The sequence below is a fragment of the Echinococcus granulosus genome (assembly GCF_000524195.1).
Source record: "Echinococcus granulosus chromosome Unknown EG_S00039, whole genome shotgun sequence".
NCBI lineage: Eukaryota > Metazoa > Platyhelminthes > Cestoda > Cyclophyllidea > Taeniidae > Echinococcus > Echinococcus granulosus.
Genome location: NW_020170419.1, coordinates 75,202 through 91,992, shown reverse-complemented (window position 1 = coordinate 91,992; position 16,791 = coordinate 75,202). Strand labels below are relative to the sequence as shown.

The 16,791-nt window shown below is 42.5% G+C and overlaps 2 protein-coding genes across 2 annotated transcripts; both read left to right on the top strand. All coding sequences in view use genetic code 11, as the record gives it.

Annotated features, from left to right (window-relative positions):
• Window positions 1–3,876: 3,876 nt before the first annotated feature.
• EGR_05355 (Doublesex- and mab-3-related transcription factor) lies at window positions 3,877–9,409 on the top strand (the record flags this gene model as incomplete). The annotated part of the gene is made up of 4 exons (XM_024494604.1): window positions 3,877–3,993; window positions 5,149–5,556; window positions 7,194–8,439; window positions 9,108–9,409. The coding sequence occupies 4 exons, from the start codon at window positions 3,877–3,879 to the stop codon at window positions 9,407–9,409; spliced, it is 2,073 nt and encodes a 690-aa protein (XP_024350931.1).
• Window positions 9,410–13,296: 3,887 nt separating this feature from the next.
• Window positions 13,297–15,582, top strand: EGR_05354 (hypothetical protein; the record flags this gene model as incomplete). Its single annotated transcript, XM_024494603.1, has 2 exons — window positions 13,297–13,554; window positions 15,538–15,582. 2 exons carry the CDS (start codon window positions 13,297–13,299, stop codon window positions 15,580–15,582), a joined length of 303 nt encoding a protein of 100 aa, XP_024350930.1.
• Between the last annotated feature and the right edge of the window lie 1,209 nt (window positions 15,583–16,791).

Sequence of the window (16,791 nt, the reverse complement as noted above, 5' to 3'; positions counted from 1 at the left end):
ATGTTGCCTCAGAAAATCTGTTTTCAGTCATGTTCTAGTTGTCGATTGTAAAATTCTCATTTTACCCTTGAGTAACACGATTTTATTGAATCTGAGGAGAGAGCATTCATTGGGATGGAATTGACGAGATCAAACTCGTTGGTTCTCGCTCACGGACGGCCTTTGTTGCATTAATTAGACTCTTAAATTCTCTTACTACCCTGGGCGTCATAATCCTCTGGTTACTGCCTTTCATCTCCTTTGTTCGTTAACGATACCCTTACCTTTAAAGCAAGGTGTGTTCTGGGAGTAGCCGAGAAGCTTTATGCTTCTATTTCAGTACTTCATTATTCCTATAATTTTGTCCTCTTTTGATCTTCATCGCAAAGTGATTTGGAAACAAATTTTGTCCATCAAGTCCCCTGCGTGGAGTGACGTCAAAGTTGACAAGTCTCGTGTCACTTTTTTCGGTAATTAGGACAACGTATAATCCAAACGCTGGTTTATTGTATTTTATGGCATGATAATAGTAAAATTTCATGTCGAAAATGCCTAAAAATTTGAAAGTTTTAGGTACAAAATTTTTCCATTAAATAGCATTGATCAGAAATTTACATTTTCCATGTTACAGCACGGTGAATTTCACAAGCATCCACATAAGTTCAAGCATTCATTAATTGAAAAATAACGATTGTTCACAGTGAAAAAAATCACTTATAAAATGTTTATTTTTGAAAAAAAATTGAATTTTTTCACCATTCTGGCTACCTGCATAAGTCAGATGATCGCAGTAGTTAAAAACGGCTCCAATTTTTCCAATTGATACTTTGGTAAAAAGCAAAGTTAAGCACTGTTTTTCCTTTTTTTAAGAAAAAGTTATTCTTAATAACTAATTTGGTCTTTTACTGAACATACTACTGAATTAGGGACGGCGTGAGTGGAAGGTAGGAAAAGTTCACACGCTCGAGGTAGGAGGAGGAAGGAGAGAGAGAGAGAGAGAGAGAGGCCGATTTCGGCACGTAACATTCTCCCCAGAGTTGTGGGCATTTTCGACCCAAATCGACGCCAACCGCACACATCCACACGCACACATCCTAGATGGTGCGTCCACGCGTGTGACATTTGCGACAAAATCACACACTTCGGTAGGTAGGCATGCGGGCCTCACCCCTTCCTCCCTACCTCTCCTTACATGCGTGTGGGTATGTGCATGAGTGCGTGCGTCTGTGCATGGGGATGGGAAAGCGGTCGCAGTTGTGAAGTCTTCTGCAATTTCACCACATGGTGCTGTTCGATCCCATCTTTCATTTGTAAATATGTAAATGTCTAATAAAGATCTTCAAAAACAACCCCAAAATGACCACCATTTACGGCTTTTAATCAGTAGAGTGGTTATTTTCAAAGGTTTCTATGGATCATATTAGGTAGCTAACACAGTTCTCAGCTCGTGAACCTCCAGAATACACGCTTAATAAAGTTTCCTAACTTAAAAGAGTATTAGTTCTTTAAGGCACGAGGACGTGTATTTAAAAACTCATTTATCCTTTTGAAGACACTCATTTTTACCTGAAATTGGCTGCCGACTGGGCCGAAATGAATTAACAATAAAGGCGTATATCTTTCGAAAATTGAGGTGAACATTAAGCATTTTGTGAAAACCACTGATAGAATTGTCTCCATGGCAGATCTTCGGAAAATGCGACACTTTATGCTCAACTATGCAAAGACAACAGCCAGAATCACTTGCTTCGTCATTACCCTTTCCCAAGAAAAGTGATTCTTTCAAAGCACTTAAGCATGACCAATTGTAGCATATTGAGCTAAAATTGCAAACTCACTAACAGTCTTCAATATTCATTGTTCTGATTCCTATTATTCTTGCTTTCTGTTAAAACCCTACAAATTTGTTCCAAATGTAGCGGTTTTTTACTAGCTAAAAGAAGAAAAGCAGGTCCCATTGCCACATTTTATGAGTATTTTTCTCCTATTTTTGTTACAAACAGGCGGTTGGGCGTGAAAAAGATCCCTTAAAACCCCTTAATTCACCAATCATCCGGCTTCTCAACAGCCTCCAGGCTAGACGAATACATTATGCATTCACTCCCTAGCGCCTGATTGGGCCTCAAGACTCGCGCCCTCCCATTGGTCGGTGGGAGATGAGCGTGCGCAAAGGCCAAATTCGGGGTAGGCTTACTGCATACACGTGCGCACTGAGCTGTGCGCCAATTGGCTCGCGATGTCGGGCGTGCGCGTTTAAGCTTGAAATGCGTACTGCTAGTGACTTTGCCTTTTCCCACTGTAACAAAATTAACGCACTGTCAGCTAGACTATCTCGTAACATTGTTTCTTTTGTAACGAAGGAAGAGCAACAACATTTCAATTCGTTCCTCATTCATTCATTCACTCAGCCAATATTTCTTCGAGCTCGTCCATTGTTTTGCGTTATTGTAGTACTTCCAATAGCCTTCGAATTGTAGTGATCCATGGATCGGTACGTAACAAATTATTGTTTGCTTTCTTTTCTTTTTTGCACCAAATGTCTTCACCTAAGCGTAGCTCTAGTATTACTGGATATGTGTGGGTGAATAAGTGGGGTAAGAATTCAATCTTAGTTTCCAAGGCTAATAAAATGGTCGGAGGCACTTTAATCTGATTGGCTACTTCACACAACCGAGTTTTACGAATCCTTGCAACCATCTGTCTATATTGTGAGCCCAGCGACTAGAACTTACCTTCTCCCTCCTTCCTTTCTGTCTCTCAGTCCACGAAGCAGGTCTTTGGAGGGGAAAGAGAAAGAGGGATGGGGTGAGTAGCATACTGCTCAAATCGAGGAGACTAGGCAGGTGGGTGTGAAGCAGCTGAGAAGACGCCGATAAATTATCTTCGCACCTCTCCCTTGCTCACACACAAATTCATGGGACCTGACCTGCTTACGCGCCATCGTAACTAAACTACACAAAATTTATGCTCCAGTGGTTATTCGCAAATGAAAATATCATTGGTTTACGTGGCTGCCCGTCCTCTCTAAGAACGTTGTCAAGTTTAGTAGTCTGATTGAAACTTTAATATATATGCATAGATGTCCCACAGCGCCTCGATAGGAGCTAAAATCAACCGAGACTTAATAGTCTCTATGAGTTGGGGGTTGAAGCATCATTTTACCTATCCTCTCCTCCTACCTACCAGTCTTTGTTACCTTTCTCTGCTGGAACGAACCCTGCAATAAAAGGAATGACAAAAGAGCAATAAATTTTCTCCCTTTTTTGTAGAGCGGCACTAGAGACCAATCCCACCCCACGGGATTGGTTAAACCAGAGTCTCAAGGTCGAGCCAGGTTTCACCGCCACTGCAAGAAGAGTTGTTTGTGGCAGTAACAGTGGAAATGCATCAGCTTACTTCACCTCAACCACATCGGCTGGGCATTTTGAAGGCGGAAATGATGGTGGAGGAGTCGGTGAATATGCAGCCTTCTCTTTACCTCGACTGGGAAACTCTCTCCCTCATCAGCACTTTCCCTGTCACCATCATGCCTTCGGACCTTTAACCCCGCATCCACCATTACAACCACCTCCTGTTGCGCCCCTGCCTCCTCCTCCTGCCCCGCCACCGTCTGAGTGCAGTGGGACTCTAACAAGAGCTCATGCAATGCATTCGTTGTTTGAGAGCTACACCTTTGAGAGTGGAACCACAAGACAGCACACTAGCGTGCGAATGGATCATCATATTGTACCGCCGCTACCACCTCCTCCGCAAGCTCCGCAACAGCAATCAAAAACTAGCGGAAGATGTCGAAAGGAGTCAGTCTCGTCTACAGAGGATTCCGGAAAGACAACATCCGAGGTGGATGGGGGAGGAGGAGGGGGAGGCGGAACAGGAGTAGTTTCTCGAGCCTCTTATATGTGCCGCAAATGTAAGGCTCATGGTCAAGCCGTGCCAGTCAAGAGGCATAAGCGAGCCTGCCCCTACCTTCAGTGTCGGTGTTTGAAGTGCAGACTAGTGGATCAGGGCAGGAAGGTGAGTGGTTCCATGACCGGCAACTTGTTTCGATTGGCTGAATGTGATGGACGTGACTAAGGTTTGTTTGCTCAATGCGGCTTGCTAAACTCGGTTTCGAGGCTTTCCTGCAGGTCCTTCAATCTTGACAACAGCATTCGTCTTAGTGACGGATGTAGCAAAACCGTCAAAATCGCTAAGCAATTAGTAATAGGCTTAAAAATTATCAGTCATTTTTGTGCTTTCTTCCAATTAATTTTAAAAATGTCTTGTCAGTTGGACTGTATAACAAGTGATTGACTTGTGTGAGGAGCAATGTCTTTTGTATTGCATGGTAACCAAGAAATCGTTGTTTGTCGTCAATCTCGTCCTCTCTTTAACTCTTTCCAACTAACCTTATCATTTCTAAGAGCTCACACTGACCGTTCCATTCCTGGTGGAGCTTTTCTGACGGTTTGGTAGTGACCACCAGTAATAAAAGAACAGCTGAGAGGCCCAAGACACGGCTGGAAGGGATGTCATCATGTAAAAGTAGGGGATGTGAGGATTTAAGAGCCCACATAATTAAAACAAATGTCGCCACAATACAAAATCTCACTACTTTTTCTCTTTTTCTCGTGGAGCTGCCCATGGTTTTGTTTCTGGTCGCTGTGTAGTCAGATCAATTGCATTCAAATTTAGAGTAGAGTTAAAGGAATTTGCGTTGCTAAAAGACAGCCAGAGGGCTCTACAAACAGTGCTAATGATTCCTCCTAGGATGTGACTTAAAGCAACTTTACCAAGATAAAAGTCCGACCTTACTTTTTCTTTCTACACTATCCGATCATCTAAACTAACGGATAAGTGGAGGAGGCATCTTCTGCTCACGTCAATATCGAAGGCAGCTCCATGCTAGAATATTTAGACTCACCACCCCTTGGCTTGTCAGTTTGTCAAATGGCTGGACTTCTCCTGTCTCCATTTAGTTTCTCCTTCTCCAGTCAGTCACAGAGATAGGATTTTGTTATTAGATCTTGTTTGAAGACAAACTGACCCGGAAGTTTACACTACAGAGACAAAGAAATCCACTTATTTAAGTGCTCAGTAAAAAGAATTTTTCTTTGCTGAATTGCAACAATGTTTATGAAACTAATATAGAATGGATAAATTTATATTGTTCCCCTCCTCTGTACAAAGGTTGTTGCCAGACAAATAGCCCTCTACCGAGATCAAAAAGGTCATTCCGGAGGCTCCAGCGGTTCCACTAACACCACTCATTCTCGTGGATCTCGTGACGAACATTCACGTCCTCGTCTGGCAGGTCTTCGACCTAATACCCTTCTTCAATTGCCTCTACCTCGGGAGCTGAGGATTGATGGAGCCCGAGTACTACCCTCTTTAATGACTCCCAGCGTCAAGGTCGACGGTCAAGCACTGATTGGTGGGAGGACGGTGGCCGGTCCGCATTGTCGTAGATGCCGAAATCACAATGTTGCGGTGACGTGGAAAGGTCACAAGAAGTCTTGCCCCTATAGAAATTGTCCTTGTGACCCCTGTCGCTTGATTAATGTGAGGAAAGACACGGAGAAGACCCTACGAGATATGGTGAGTTAGGTCATTTTACACCTTCTCAATGTTATTTGTAGATCACACCAGAAACTTCTTGACGTCCTTTTTTTCAAATAATGACAGCTACCTCGCAAAAGAAAAATTTGTGTTATGACAAGATGGTCACACTTTTTCTGCTTAATTTATGTCAAATGTTTCTGTCAGCTTGGTAGTTCAAACATTGGTGACATCTGATTGGCTGCCGTAGTCGATGCCCTGCAGGGAGGATCTCTACAAAAAGCTGGTGTTTTTTTTTCCAAATTGCATTTTTGCTCCCCTTTTGTGGTAAAATAACTTAGTCTAGTTACAGAGATTCAAAATCTTTAGCTAGGTAATGCCGCTGGTCTACCCCTTCAAGTTGAGGTAGGCTATACCCCAGAGCTGACAGGGAAAGAGACCACAGGCCAAACCTCGCTTCCAGGAAGGACCTGCTTAAGGTGGATATCGCGTGAGACAAGGACACAATCATTTGCCACTTTGAGGAACTCTGTCATAAAAAGGGAGAGAAGGAGGAGAGGTGTGACGTCTTTCGACTGTCTACCAATCTTATCTCTCCGGGTAGTTCCTCTGAAAGAAGTTTTTTCTTCCCCGCAGTTGAATTAAGTCGAATCAGCAGGAGAAGGTTTATGGTGGACAATTGCGTTGGCAATGTTTCCAAGCGATAAATTGGCGCGCACCTTAAACATGTGGATTGGGGTAGTGAGTGGTTCGTTTGGGAACAACAAATAATAAGTTCTTGCTCGCCTAGTGTTGGGCTATGAATGTCGCTTTGCAGTAAAACTCATTCCGAAGTCAAGTAGTCAGTCATGTAACAACACATGTGAAGGAATTGGAGAACACATCAAGTCGTCAAAACTATCACCTGATAGTCTGGGCGGTTGTGAGGCTGTGCTAATGCGAGTAAAAATAAGTTCTTGATTTCGCAATTTAGGCATTGAAGAAATTTGTTTGTAACAGGTCAGTTAGGAATGATACTCGAACATAATTTCTGGGTGACACATTCAGATGTCAAACATTCTTCAGACAGCTAAGGGCTTAAGGACTCAGTAAAGGCTACCGCACCAAATAACTGATGTGTAACCAGGCTTTAGAGCAAGCTAATTCAAAAAACTATACGACTTTTTGGGGAGTTGGTTACATACTACTTATATAGACTGCAAAAGTCGAACTCGTATTCTCACCAAAATTTACGCCTTCTCTTTCCCCAAAATAGGGAAAACTAGGGATCAGTTAGGGATTAAATAAGAGAATTTCTGACATTTGTAAGTGATGCCTAAATGAGCAAAAATTTATTTTAGTCTAGAGGTGATCAACAACAAACTTAACTGGGTGGAGACCGGAGTAGTGCTAGCAACTCCGATGAGCACACAACAAACATGAGGACGATGTAACAACCTGTTCATTTTGTTAACTAGCGGGCTTGCTACCTAACTAACTAACTCCGCCTGTATTCCTCCCCAAAGCTGCAATGATTTAATGAGGTTAAGCAATACGCCACAACGTTACATGATCGCACTTGCAGCAGGGCGGTAAGAGGGCGGTGGAAGGAGGGTGGTGAGCATGACTGGCCGGTACAAGGATTGTTACATAACACGGAGTTAAATTTCATGCAAATTTTTGCCCTACTTCTACAGGCTGGAATTGAGGAGAAATCGGTACTACCGACAGCATTGCTGGCAGAAGAGGCGACAACCGCGGCAACAGCGACAACAATGAGTAATTTCTTTCCATATCTAATGCCCGTGAATAATGTCCCACAACCGGCAGACATACGAGAGCCTTCATTGACTGCTGCGGAGCCTGTATCTTGGAATGAAACTGTCTTTCCACAACATCCAACCAAAAGGGCGCGCTCTCTACAGGACTTGAATGCCCATTTATCCGTCTCAGAAGCTCAAGTGAATAATGCCACGGTGAATCAAAGCGAAGCACTTGAACAGACCCGAGTCGATTCTCTAGAAGGGGCTAGAAATGCGGAGCAGTCGGGAAATAGCAGTAACAGCAGTAACAATACGGTTACCACAACAAATACTACTAGTAACAATGTAAGCAGTACATTTGAGCAATACCATCGAAGTGCAAATTACGATGCCTACTATGAGGAAAAGGCGCCTCGTGCAGTTCTTCCCTTCTGGCAGAGTTTCAGTCACTTTGAGGAAAAATCCACAATTCCCGGACAGAGCTACATTGGAGGTTACTATGGTCTTGAAAATGGCCGAGTTTTTCATGGTAACAGTCAAGGTCATCACATGTACAGCCCTGAAAGAGTATCTGCAGTGGCAGCGGCGGCAGCAGCAGCTGCCGCTATGGTTGCTATGACACCGCCAATAAACGGAGCCTATCAACAGCCCTGTTACCCTCCTCAAGGTCGCCCAGGGGGCCTGTGTCATCCCCTAACCTCTCAACATTCCGATCACCTGGGATACACTTCCTCAGAGGACTTCAACTCACCGAACACCTATCAAACTCGATTTCAAATTGAAAGGGGGCGTGCAGACGAATACTGCTGTGGTAGTGGAGGAGGTATAGGCGGCGGAGGTGGAGGGGGAGTTGGAGGAAGTAATGGTGGCTGGGGTGCCTACAGATACCCTTATATGGTGAGAGGCCTCCCTTTTCATCCTGGTGACCCAATGGAAGCAGACTTCGCATTAGCTGGTAGTCAAAGACACACAAAAATCGGAGGCGCTGTGATGCCCAAGGTTGTTGATGAGTCGTTGTACTCCGGACCTGTGGCTCATGTATGGCGAAGTCAGCTGCATCAGTTAAGTATCTCTCAATTGAGACCTGAAGTCGCGGAGGAGGTAAAAAACTTTCAACAGCTCAATTGTGATAACAAAATTGCGTGTCCAAATGACGTCAAACGTGATGCCGGTAAGAGTGGTGAGTTGGATGGCTTTGGACTTTAAACATCCACTCAGAGCTTTATATATACCAACTGACCTTCAAATTTATTACCAAAACAACTATGTGTCAGTGAGCCTGACCATCCTAGAGCAGACTGCTTTTCCTTTGTCACTACGGGGCATAAGGCTGCCCCTAAGAGCTGCAAGTTTTAAGGTACGGGTTTAAGCCGGGTGGTTAAGTATTGATAAGGCGTTCTGGATCAGGTGTCTGGTTTGAGACCCGTCCAAATGCATACAAGAATGCCATCCACGCCGTCCTGTTGTAGTTGAAACTTTGTTGTTATGGGGTGTGAAGTGGCCAAAGGTTCCGCCAGCGAATTGCACTGTCGCCTAGCTCACTGTATATCAGGTATTCTGTGGATGTGGTGGTACATTATCCTCCAGGGGTTTTGCATTCAGGCAATCACAAGAATTTTACCAATTCAGAATCTGGGATAGCGCCTAAATTTAATGAAGTTAAACATTACTTGCACGAACTACTCATGATGTATTCAAGCAGTATAATGCATTTCCGGTAAAAATTCTCTATCAGTGCAGCACTATGATATGAGACAGTTAATTATTTTAAATTTTTGGGGTTTTAAAGGCAAAAAACTTTTGAGATCGCTGCCTTGTTATTTATTCATCCCCGCTCGGATGTCACAGAAACCGCTGTCCAATCAGCCAATCAGACGATAACCATCAGGAGTGCAATGGATGGAAGTCAACGTGCGGGCGCTTTTCGGGAGGAAATTCCCTCCTCAAATAGTAGCCAACCCCCTCCTCCACCAACTCAACAGCAGCAACAGCAACGTCAACAGACGGAGGTCATCTTCGAAGCGGATCCGGGTTCCACATCTGAGAGAGAAGGGCCATATCAAGCGTTTGCATCTACCACCAGTGGCTCCTCTTTCACGATCGATGATGCACAACCACACCCCTTTCCTGCTGTAGGCGCGGAGACATAATTGTTACCCAACACCCCCTCCCCTCGTCCCTGCACTGACCAATCAAATCGCAGCGTTAGTAGTTTCGCGCGCAGGCTTTCAAACAATCGTGCTCTGACTCCATTCACAGCTCTAGCTTGTTGTACAGACTATACTGATGCATATTATCTTCTCTATCTGTGTGTCAGATGTACAGGTGATGTGTTTGAGGGTTATTTGAATCTATAAATAATTGGCGAAATTTATCTAATCAGAGAAGACGACTCCACTTGTTTTACAATATGCTGACCGAAAGGGTTAGCTTAACTTATCGAAAAGGAAATATTAAATAATTCAACAATTGAAAAAAAAATTTAAGGTTTTGAGTCATGGGGCTTTTTTATTTAAAGCATATAGAACCAGAACTTTGAAAGGATTCAGCTAAGCATATTGAAATGGGTTAACCTGATAAAAGGAGTTCGGACCAGCCAACATGACTGCTACAGCTGCGAGTCAAGAAACAGTGGTAAGTGCTGAATGTGTCTTAACAGCTAAAAGGTATGTTGTGGGACAGTCTACTATCAGAGGCTATTTATCAATGGTGTGCTTTTGGCACTGAGATGTTGAGGCGTTCCACAGTGAGACAATTCAAAGACCATCGACCATTCGTCGACGTGTTGGTAGCGCTAACCGGTGCTGATAGCTCATTTCCTAGCTCACAGCATCGGTAGTCATTCCTATGAACATCTGTCTGATTCCGAACACATCTTCGACGTATAGCATGTCATCAGTAAAATGAAGATTTTTCTTCTCTTCTCATTTTTATGTAAACAAGTAAATATTTTCTTAAAATATCCATTGACGCAGACACTATGGCATAGCACCTTGTGGAAACAGCTATCGAGCAACTGGACGCGAAGTAGTGGAGAAGACCTAACATGGGGAGAGGGATAAAGTCAATTTCTCCTACCCAAAAATCCTCACATTCTACTCAAGGAATCGTTTTTTTCTCATCGGCCTGCACAACAGGAAACGTGAACTGCAATTTGAGAGGGGTAAAAGTCCTGTTTGAGCTCTAAAGGGACTGTCACCACGAGTTTTCTGCCATCCATTTGCACATCCATTCATCCGTCACTTCAATCAGTACTTTGGTACATCTTGCCATTGAGCATTTTTGGGCAAATCGAAGGCAGATTGGCTGTCTTAGTGTCAGAGGAGGTCTTAAACCTTCCTACGTTGTGTGGGTGGGTATATCGAAAATCTCACACAGTTTTCCTGTCAACCAATTAAGAGGAATGCCATTTTCCTGAGAAGTTTTAAAAATTTAATTCTGACATGACAAGAAAAGAGGTAGAAAGGGAGGGATGTCAGTGGCCTATTTGTTACACCGGTGGTGGTCTAATCGTTGTCACGGCCACATGCAGATATGTGGGTACGCACTAACATCAGAACCCCTAGACAAAATGGTGCTTTAGTGGGGCACTTTAACCACCATGGTGGTCGCATACAAAAACCTAAACCACACTCTGCATTTTGTCTCCATCCTGGTGGGGGTCTAGCCACATAATTGATCCATTGTTTGGGGGAGAAAAAACTGGTCCACCATGTCTTAAACGCAATTAGCACACACTGAAGGAGTTTTAAGGATGCAGTCCTCCCTCAATTCGGATCATATGACCTAATGATCGAGATCTTTAACAGGAGTCGTACATTTCTACTAGTGTAGGTCACATGACCTACTAATTAACCGAAAAATGTGGCGGTGGCTTCCAATTTGTGAGCACTATAAATTTGAGTTGTTTACGGTAGCCTAATATTTGTGCTCTCGACTACTTTCCTGTCAATTTGCAGGTTCGAATTAGGAAACCAAAGTAGTCACTGTGCGGCCATAGTGAAACATTTAAGACGCTACAATTGGCCGGGAACTTTGCTACTTATAAATTTATAAGTAACCAATATCTTTTGCTAGCACGGGTGACAGTTAAAGTGTCACTTTTTTGACAGAATCGATGTTAAAAAGTGATTTAACGCAAAAAATAAACAAAAAAAATGAAGTTAATTACAGCAATCTGATACTTGATTTGATATGCACTTAACTACACGAGCTATTCGGTCACCGCTGTTTGCGAATTCATTTTGATAGTGGCCAAAAGGCTATGTCCACAACTTTCCAGCCAATCTCTGTGGACAAAAGATAAGCCACTCAACCACTTCGGTGTCTCTTATTAGGGTTAGAGAGAAAATTTAGGGCTCTGCAATCTATTATATTGTAGGGGGTTACTTTTTTCGTGCAAATCAGCAAAGGTGAGCTGTCCATCTTAAATAACTGGCTTAACAAGAATTAAATTAGATTTTGACTAAGATTTTGTTAGTAACCTTCTTATTTTGCACTCTATTTAGCTTCCGGTAGCTGTTAGTTTTGACAAAAATGAAGGGCGGCTGCCACATTGCTTCCTGAGTATCCCCGATTGTGAGGTCCACAAGGACGGAAGATTTAAACGAAGAGCACACTAATAAGTAGTTTTCAGAAATTTGTTAAGCATTTACGCGTCGCAATAATATTTAATTGTCATATGCAAAGAGTGAGTTGTAATGGTGTTGCCAAGAGCACTATGTGACCACTTCCATTTGACAAATAATATGTGACAACTTGTCCTGGCTTGTAAATGCAGGCGATTGTTTACATCACATGCGTCATAAAGCATGAGTAGTGTGAGTCCATCATTAACGTGACACACACTTTACTATCTTCCGACTAAAGCCATCCTCGAGTGGTTGAACTTTGAAGAATGTGGGTGGAGCATGGCGGCTATACGAACTGGCTCCAATTGGGTGCCTCGCCACATTGATCGTAGAAGATTCGGAGAGGGTGAAAAACGCAGACAACCGTGCCACTGAGCGCTTGCTAAATTTTGCTACCTGATTAGTAACAGCAAGGGTATGAGTGCCACTTACATGTGAAGGATTGATAGGTGAGAGTAAGACGCTGGCATCACCCTCTTAGGATCTTTCCCCTATTCCACCTCTCACCATCCTTTTCACTCCTGATAAAGGAGAATACCTCGCTACTTAACCACGCCCTTTCCTTCGGATCTCTTGCAAAAAGCCTTGGTTACTGTTAAGAGGGGAAGAGTACAACTGCCATTCAAGCTGAAGCTGAGGGAGGGCGGGGCGGCCTATGTACGTCTAAACAACTCCTAATGTGATTCTGTCTGGAATTGCATGGAAAGGCCTTTTCCGTACATTTTGAGGCCTTTGTCGGATGGTCTTGACTACGAGGTTTGCTTGGTGGTAAAAAGAATGGATGAATAAATTGTGAAAGAAGTGGTACGGATGATTAGTTGCAAATATCAGCTCCTTGAAATCACTTAAAAGTGAGGTCTTTGAACAAGTGGCTCCACTTTTAAACGGAGGGTTCTACCAAAAAAGATTTGACCCTGGAATTATCTTGTTATGCAGCAGAGGCCAAATCACCCCCTCCCTTAAGACAAGTACAGTGGGATCACCGAGGAGGTGCACCACTGACCTTGGAATTAGATGCCCTTTTCGCCTCCATGAACCTGTGGTGAATAGCTCCATAAAGGCACTAAGTAGGTTTTAATAACTGCATCTGGTGAGTAATAAAGAAGAATACCAAAGGGAGATGTCTAATTGAAGAAGAAACGAAATGCAAAATGATTCGGTAATCTTTATACTGATCTGCAAGGTTTTGACCACCGCAGTGATGGCGTGAACTTAAGGCTGTGAACACATCCATGTGGGTTCGGTGGAGACTCAGGGCGTAACGCACTGACTCAACCACACAAAGAGTCGAGTTGTTACAAAGTGATAACATAAAATTAACGCCGTGCATATATTTGTGAAGGTTCAGTGATGGCTTGAGGTGTAACGGTGTGACTCAATCACATAAAACGTCAAGTTTTGACAGGATGGCAGTGCCTCGAGTCTTCTCTGACGTCGTAAATCAGTATCCGAATAAGAAGGAATCGCTGACCGTTTTCGAAGAGAAGGTTTGCGGATATTGCCTTATTGCCACACCTCAAGGGCTAGAGCACAAAACGCAGGACTTTTGTCTGAATGTCAATACCTCCGGTAACAAAAGGGCAGCGGGTCATCCAAAACGTGTTGCAACATCACCCACGTTAATCGCCACCGTCTGCCTCGGTGCTACGTGCATCCACCACAATGTACGCCTTCGCCACATCCATTTCAATGAGTTCGACTGAAAGTATCGGCAGCCTTGGAACCGTATTCTACCCCCCTCCCCCCTCAAAATGCTCCACGGTGAAATTTTAGTCGAGTTTAAGGCATTTTTAACAAAGCAGATGAAAGTTTTTCATAACTGGCAGGCTTAAATGACATAAATTCATGGCGGTGAATTTAGCTTAAGGTGGAAATGGCAGAATACGCGATAAAGATTGTCGTACATATGGACCAGCTAATATCTTCATTTCATACTTTGTTTATCAAAACATCCATCTGCTTTTATCAATTAATTATACCAAAAAGTACAGGGATATTTTTGAAACAGCTCAAAATATGGCACTTTTGATCTATTGTATCAAAATCAAATCTGTTTTAACATGTACATCCTTTGACAGCTTAATGGGAGAGTAACTTGGGAATTTTTAATTAAAAGTAGAGAACTAGTTGAATTCTTTTTAAAAATGTATGTTTTTAATATTTTGAAGATGCTATTCCGTATTTATCACTCCTAAGTACCCTGCTTCGCCTTGACAAAAATCATGGAAAATAGTAATTGTTAGCTTGATGTAATTTGCTGTTTTATTGCAATTTTTACCAAAAAATTTGGTGTTTATTTAAACACAGCAGCTTCCCGATTTATTCAAAATGTCCTTTTGGCTGGATGTATCGTTGTATTGGGACACAGTGCAGCGGACTTGTGGGTTCCCTTTGTTGTCGAAATAAGTAAAAATACTCATTTGCTGAATTAAAACAGCTTTTATATTAGTTCTCAGAGCTTAAAGAGTCACTAATGTGCATCATAATAATACAGGAATTGGTTGTTTGTGATTGATGCAACGGACTTCTACTAAGTAAAATATGACCGAATTGGGTTTCTCTTCTATACCTTTTAGCGCAAATTGTAATTTATGAAGAGTTTTTTCGGTGCAGTCAGAAAAAAGCACATTGGTAAGTGGTGGAAGCTTTGCTGAGCTTTATCTACCCGAAATCACGACCTCCTTCTGTAACATGGCACTGTGTGCATCCACTCGGCCCCCGAAGTAATATTATTGCATTCTCCTTTCAGCATATGCCTAATCACGAAATCAGGAAAAGGTGAACTGAATACAGGGCGTCAGAAATGCCGAATTCTTAGCAAACTGCTAAATCTTATCGTCACCCGTGGATCTGATGATTTCGGGTTGATCAACAAAAGGTGACGCCTTTTTCGAATGGGTGGAGGGCGTCCACGCCAGAGACACTCTACGGCACTCATTGGAGAATTGTGTGAATAAGTGGATTTCCCGAATAGCTGTGTTAATCGGCGCTGAAGTGCGAACCACGTAGGTGGGGAGGAATAAGTGCGCTTTGAATTTGCAACGATGGCAGCGGGAAATTCATTGTAGAGTTCATCAGGCCTCAAAGTATTAGAAGGATGGCATCCATCCATCCATCCATCCATCCTCCATCCATCCGTCCATCCATCCATCCATCCATCCATCGGACCCTACTGGGATGCGAACCAAATGGTAAGGGGGAGTTATTGCAGAATATCGGATCTGTGAGACTACCTTAAGAAAGGTGATAGGTAGATTAAATTCACTCGCTGTGGACTAGTACCCAGTCTAGTGCACAGCAAATGCGATGGGATCCACAAAATGGCATGAGAGATATTATGATTAAATTTCCTCTGGTTGATAGGGAAGAGAGATCAAAGAATTGCTGAAGACAATAGTCAACAGAAGGTTCATTGCAAAACACTTATTAAGTGGGTGGGTTTCTCATCTTTCTAGGTAAAATTTTTTCGTCAGGGGTCGCGGACTTCCTCCCATTTCTAAAAACTGCCGATACTCCTTCTGGATTCTTTTGCAATGTGATGTATTTACATTTGAGTGTACCAAGTTGTGGAAGACCCACTGCTTCTGATAGTTCAAAAAAATAGGTTTAGAATCTAAGAGAAGGTCAAATTAACACTTCTCCTAAAGGAGCAGGCAGGACAGCCGGCACTACTCAGTCAGTCAGAAAAATGAGCGACCCCTACGAAACAGTATAGGTTTACATAGAGTAGAAAGCCCGCAATTCAAGGGAACATTACCCCTAGTTAGAATTTTGTAAGTAACGCTAAGGAAAAGGAATTCGGTTTTACACCCAAAATTGCCATGATTTTCATTTTAAGGCGTCTAGTTAGAGTTAAAACTGCAACGAACGTGTATAATGTAAAGGTATTCAAATAATGACCTGTTATGCTAAGCAATTTGATTTATAAAATATATTTAAGAGGCATTTTGAAGTTATTTAATCTTTACTATGAAAGACCACGCAAACCAGCTCCTCTACCTTATGTAAATGCAGCTCTCGGACGAATGGCCTTGAATTTAAAGTACTTAAATCATTCGAGAACTAAACAAATACTAATGTTATTAAATTATTATCTCGCAGAAATAGCTTATTAATTTAGTAATTCTACTTCAATCTTTTCTTTTGCTATTTTGTAATGTCGATTTGGTGGCAAGTAATAGGTGGAAACTTGCAAATTTATTGTATGCAAGCAAATCCAAAAATTGTGAACTGCAATTAAGAATAACCCGTTTTTAAAGCTGTGCTATTTTGTTACAATGTTGGTCTAAGAGTGCCTGAATTAGCCTGGCTTCCGAGGAAGAAGCACAGATGTGCCGAGTCCGAGAGTAATAAGCTTGCCTTGGCAATCTAAAAGTTGTGTCAATGTGTAACAATTCGAAGTCAGCCATTTTCTTTCTGCGTAAACCTACTTCTAGAGCTTCTGAAGCATTGAGTTGCACCTTTGTTTTAAACAGAAAACAATGGCCTATTAGGCACTATGTAGGGCGTTTCTCTCTGGCCCTCATACCCTTTAAACGAAGAAGTTGACCTGATTAAGACATGTTTATTTTTGAGTCAACAAGGATACCGAGCTTCTCTTTGCCTCGAGGGATTCTGACCACTCCCTTATTACGAGTTCCGAGCCATTTATCCGCTTCCCCTTTAAAAGTTACATTTGAATAACACTGGAGTTGATAATTTGGTTGAGGAGTTTTTGCACAAAGATATTTTAGCCCTGTAAGGCAAAATGCTTGCCATTATCTTTTAGAAATAAGGGTTTCCAGGGTTCCATTATTAGTAATCTGATCTTCTTCGGGTCAAATTTTTTGGGCCAACTTCCAATGGATTGAGATGAGTGCAGTAGATTCCTGTACTTAAAGAAGGCTCTTTTTGAGTCCAGT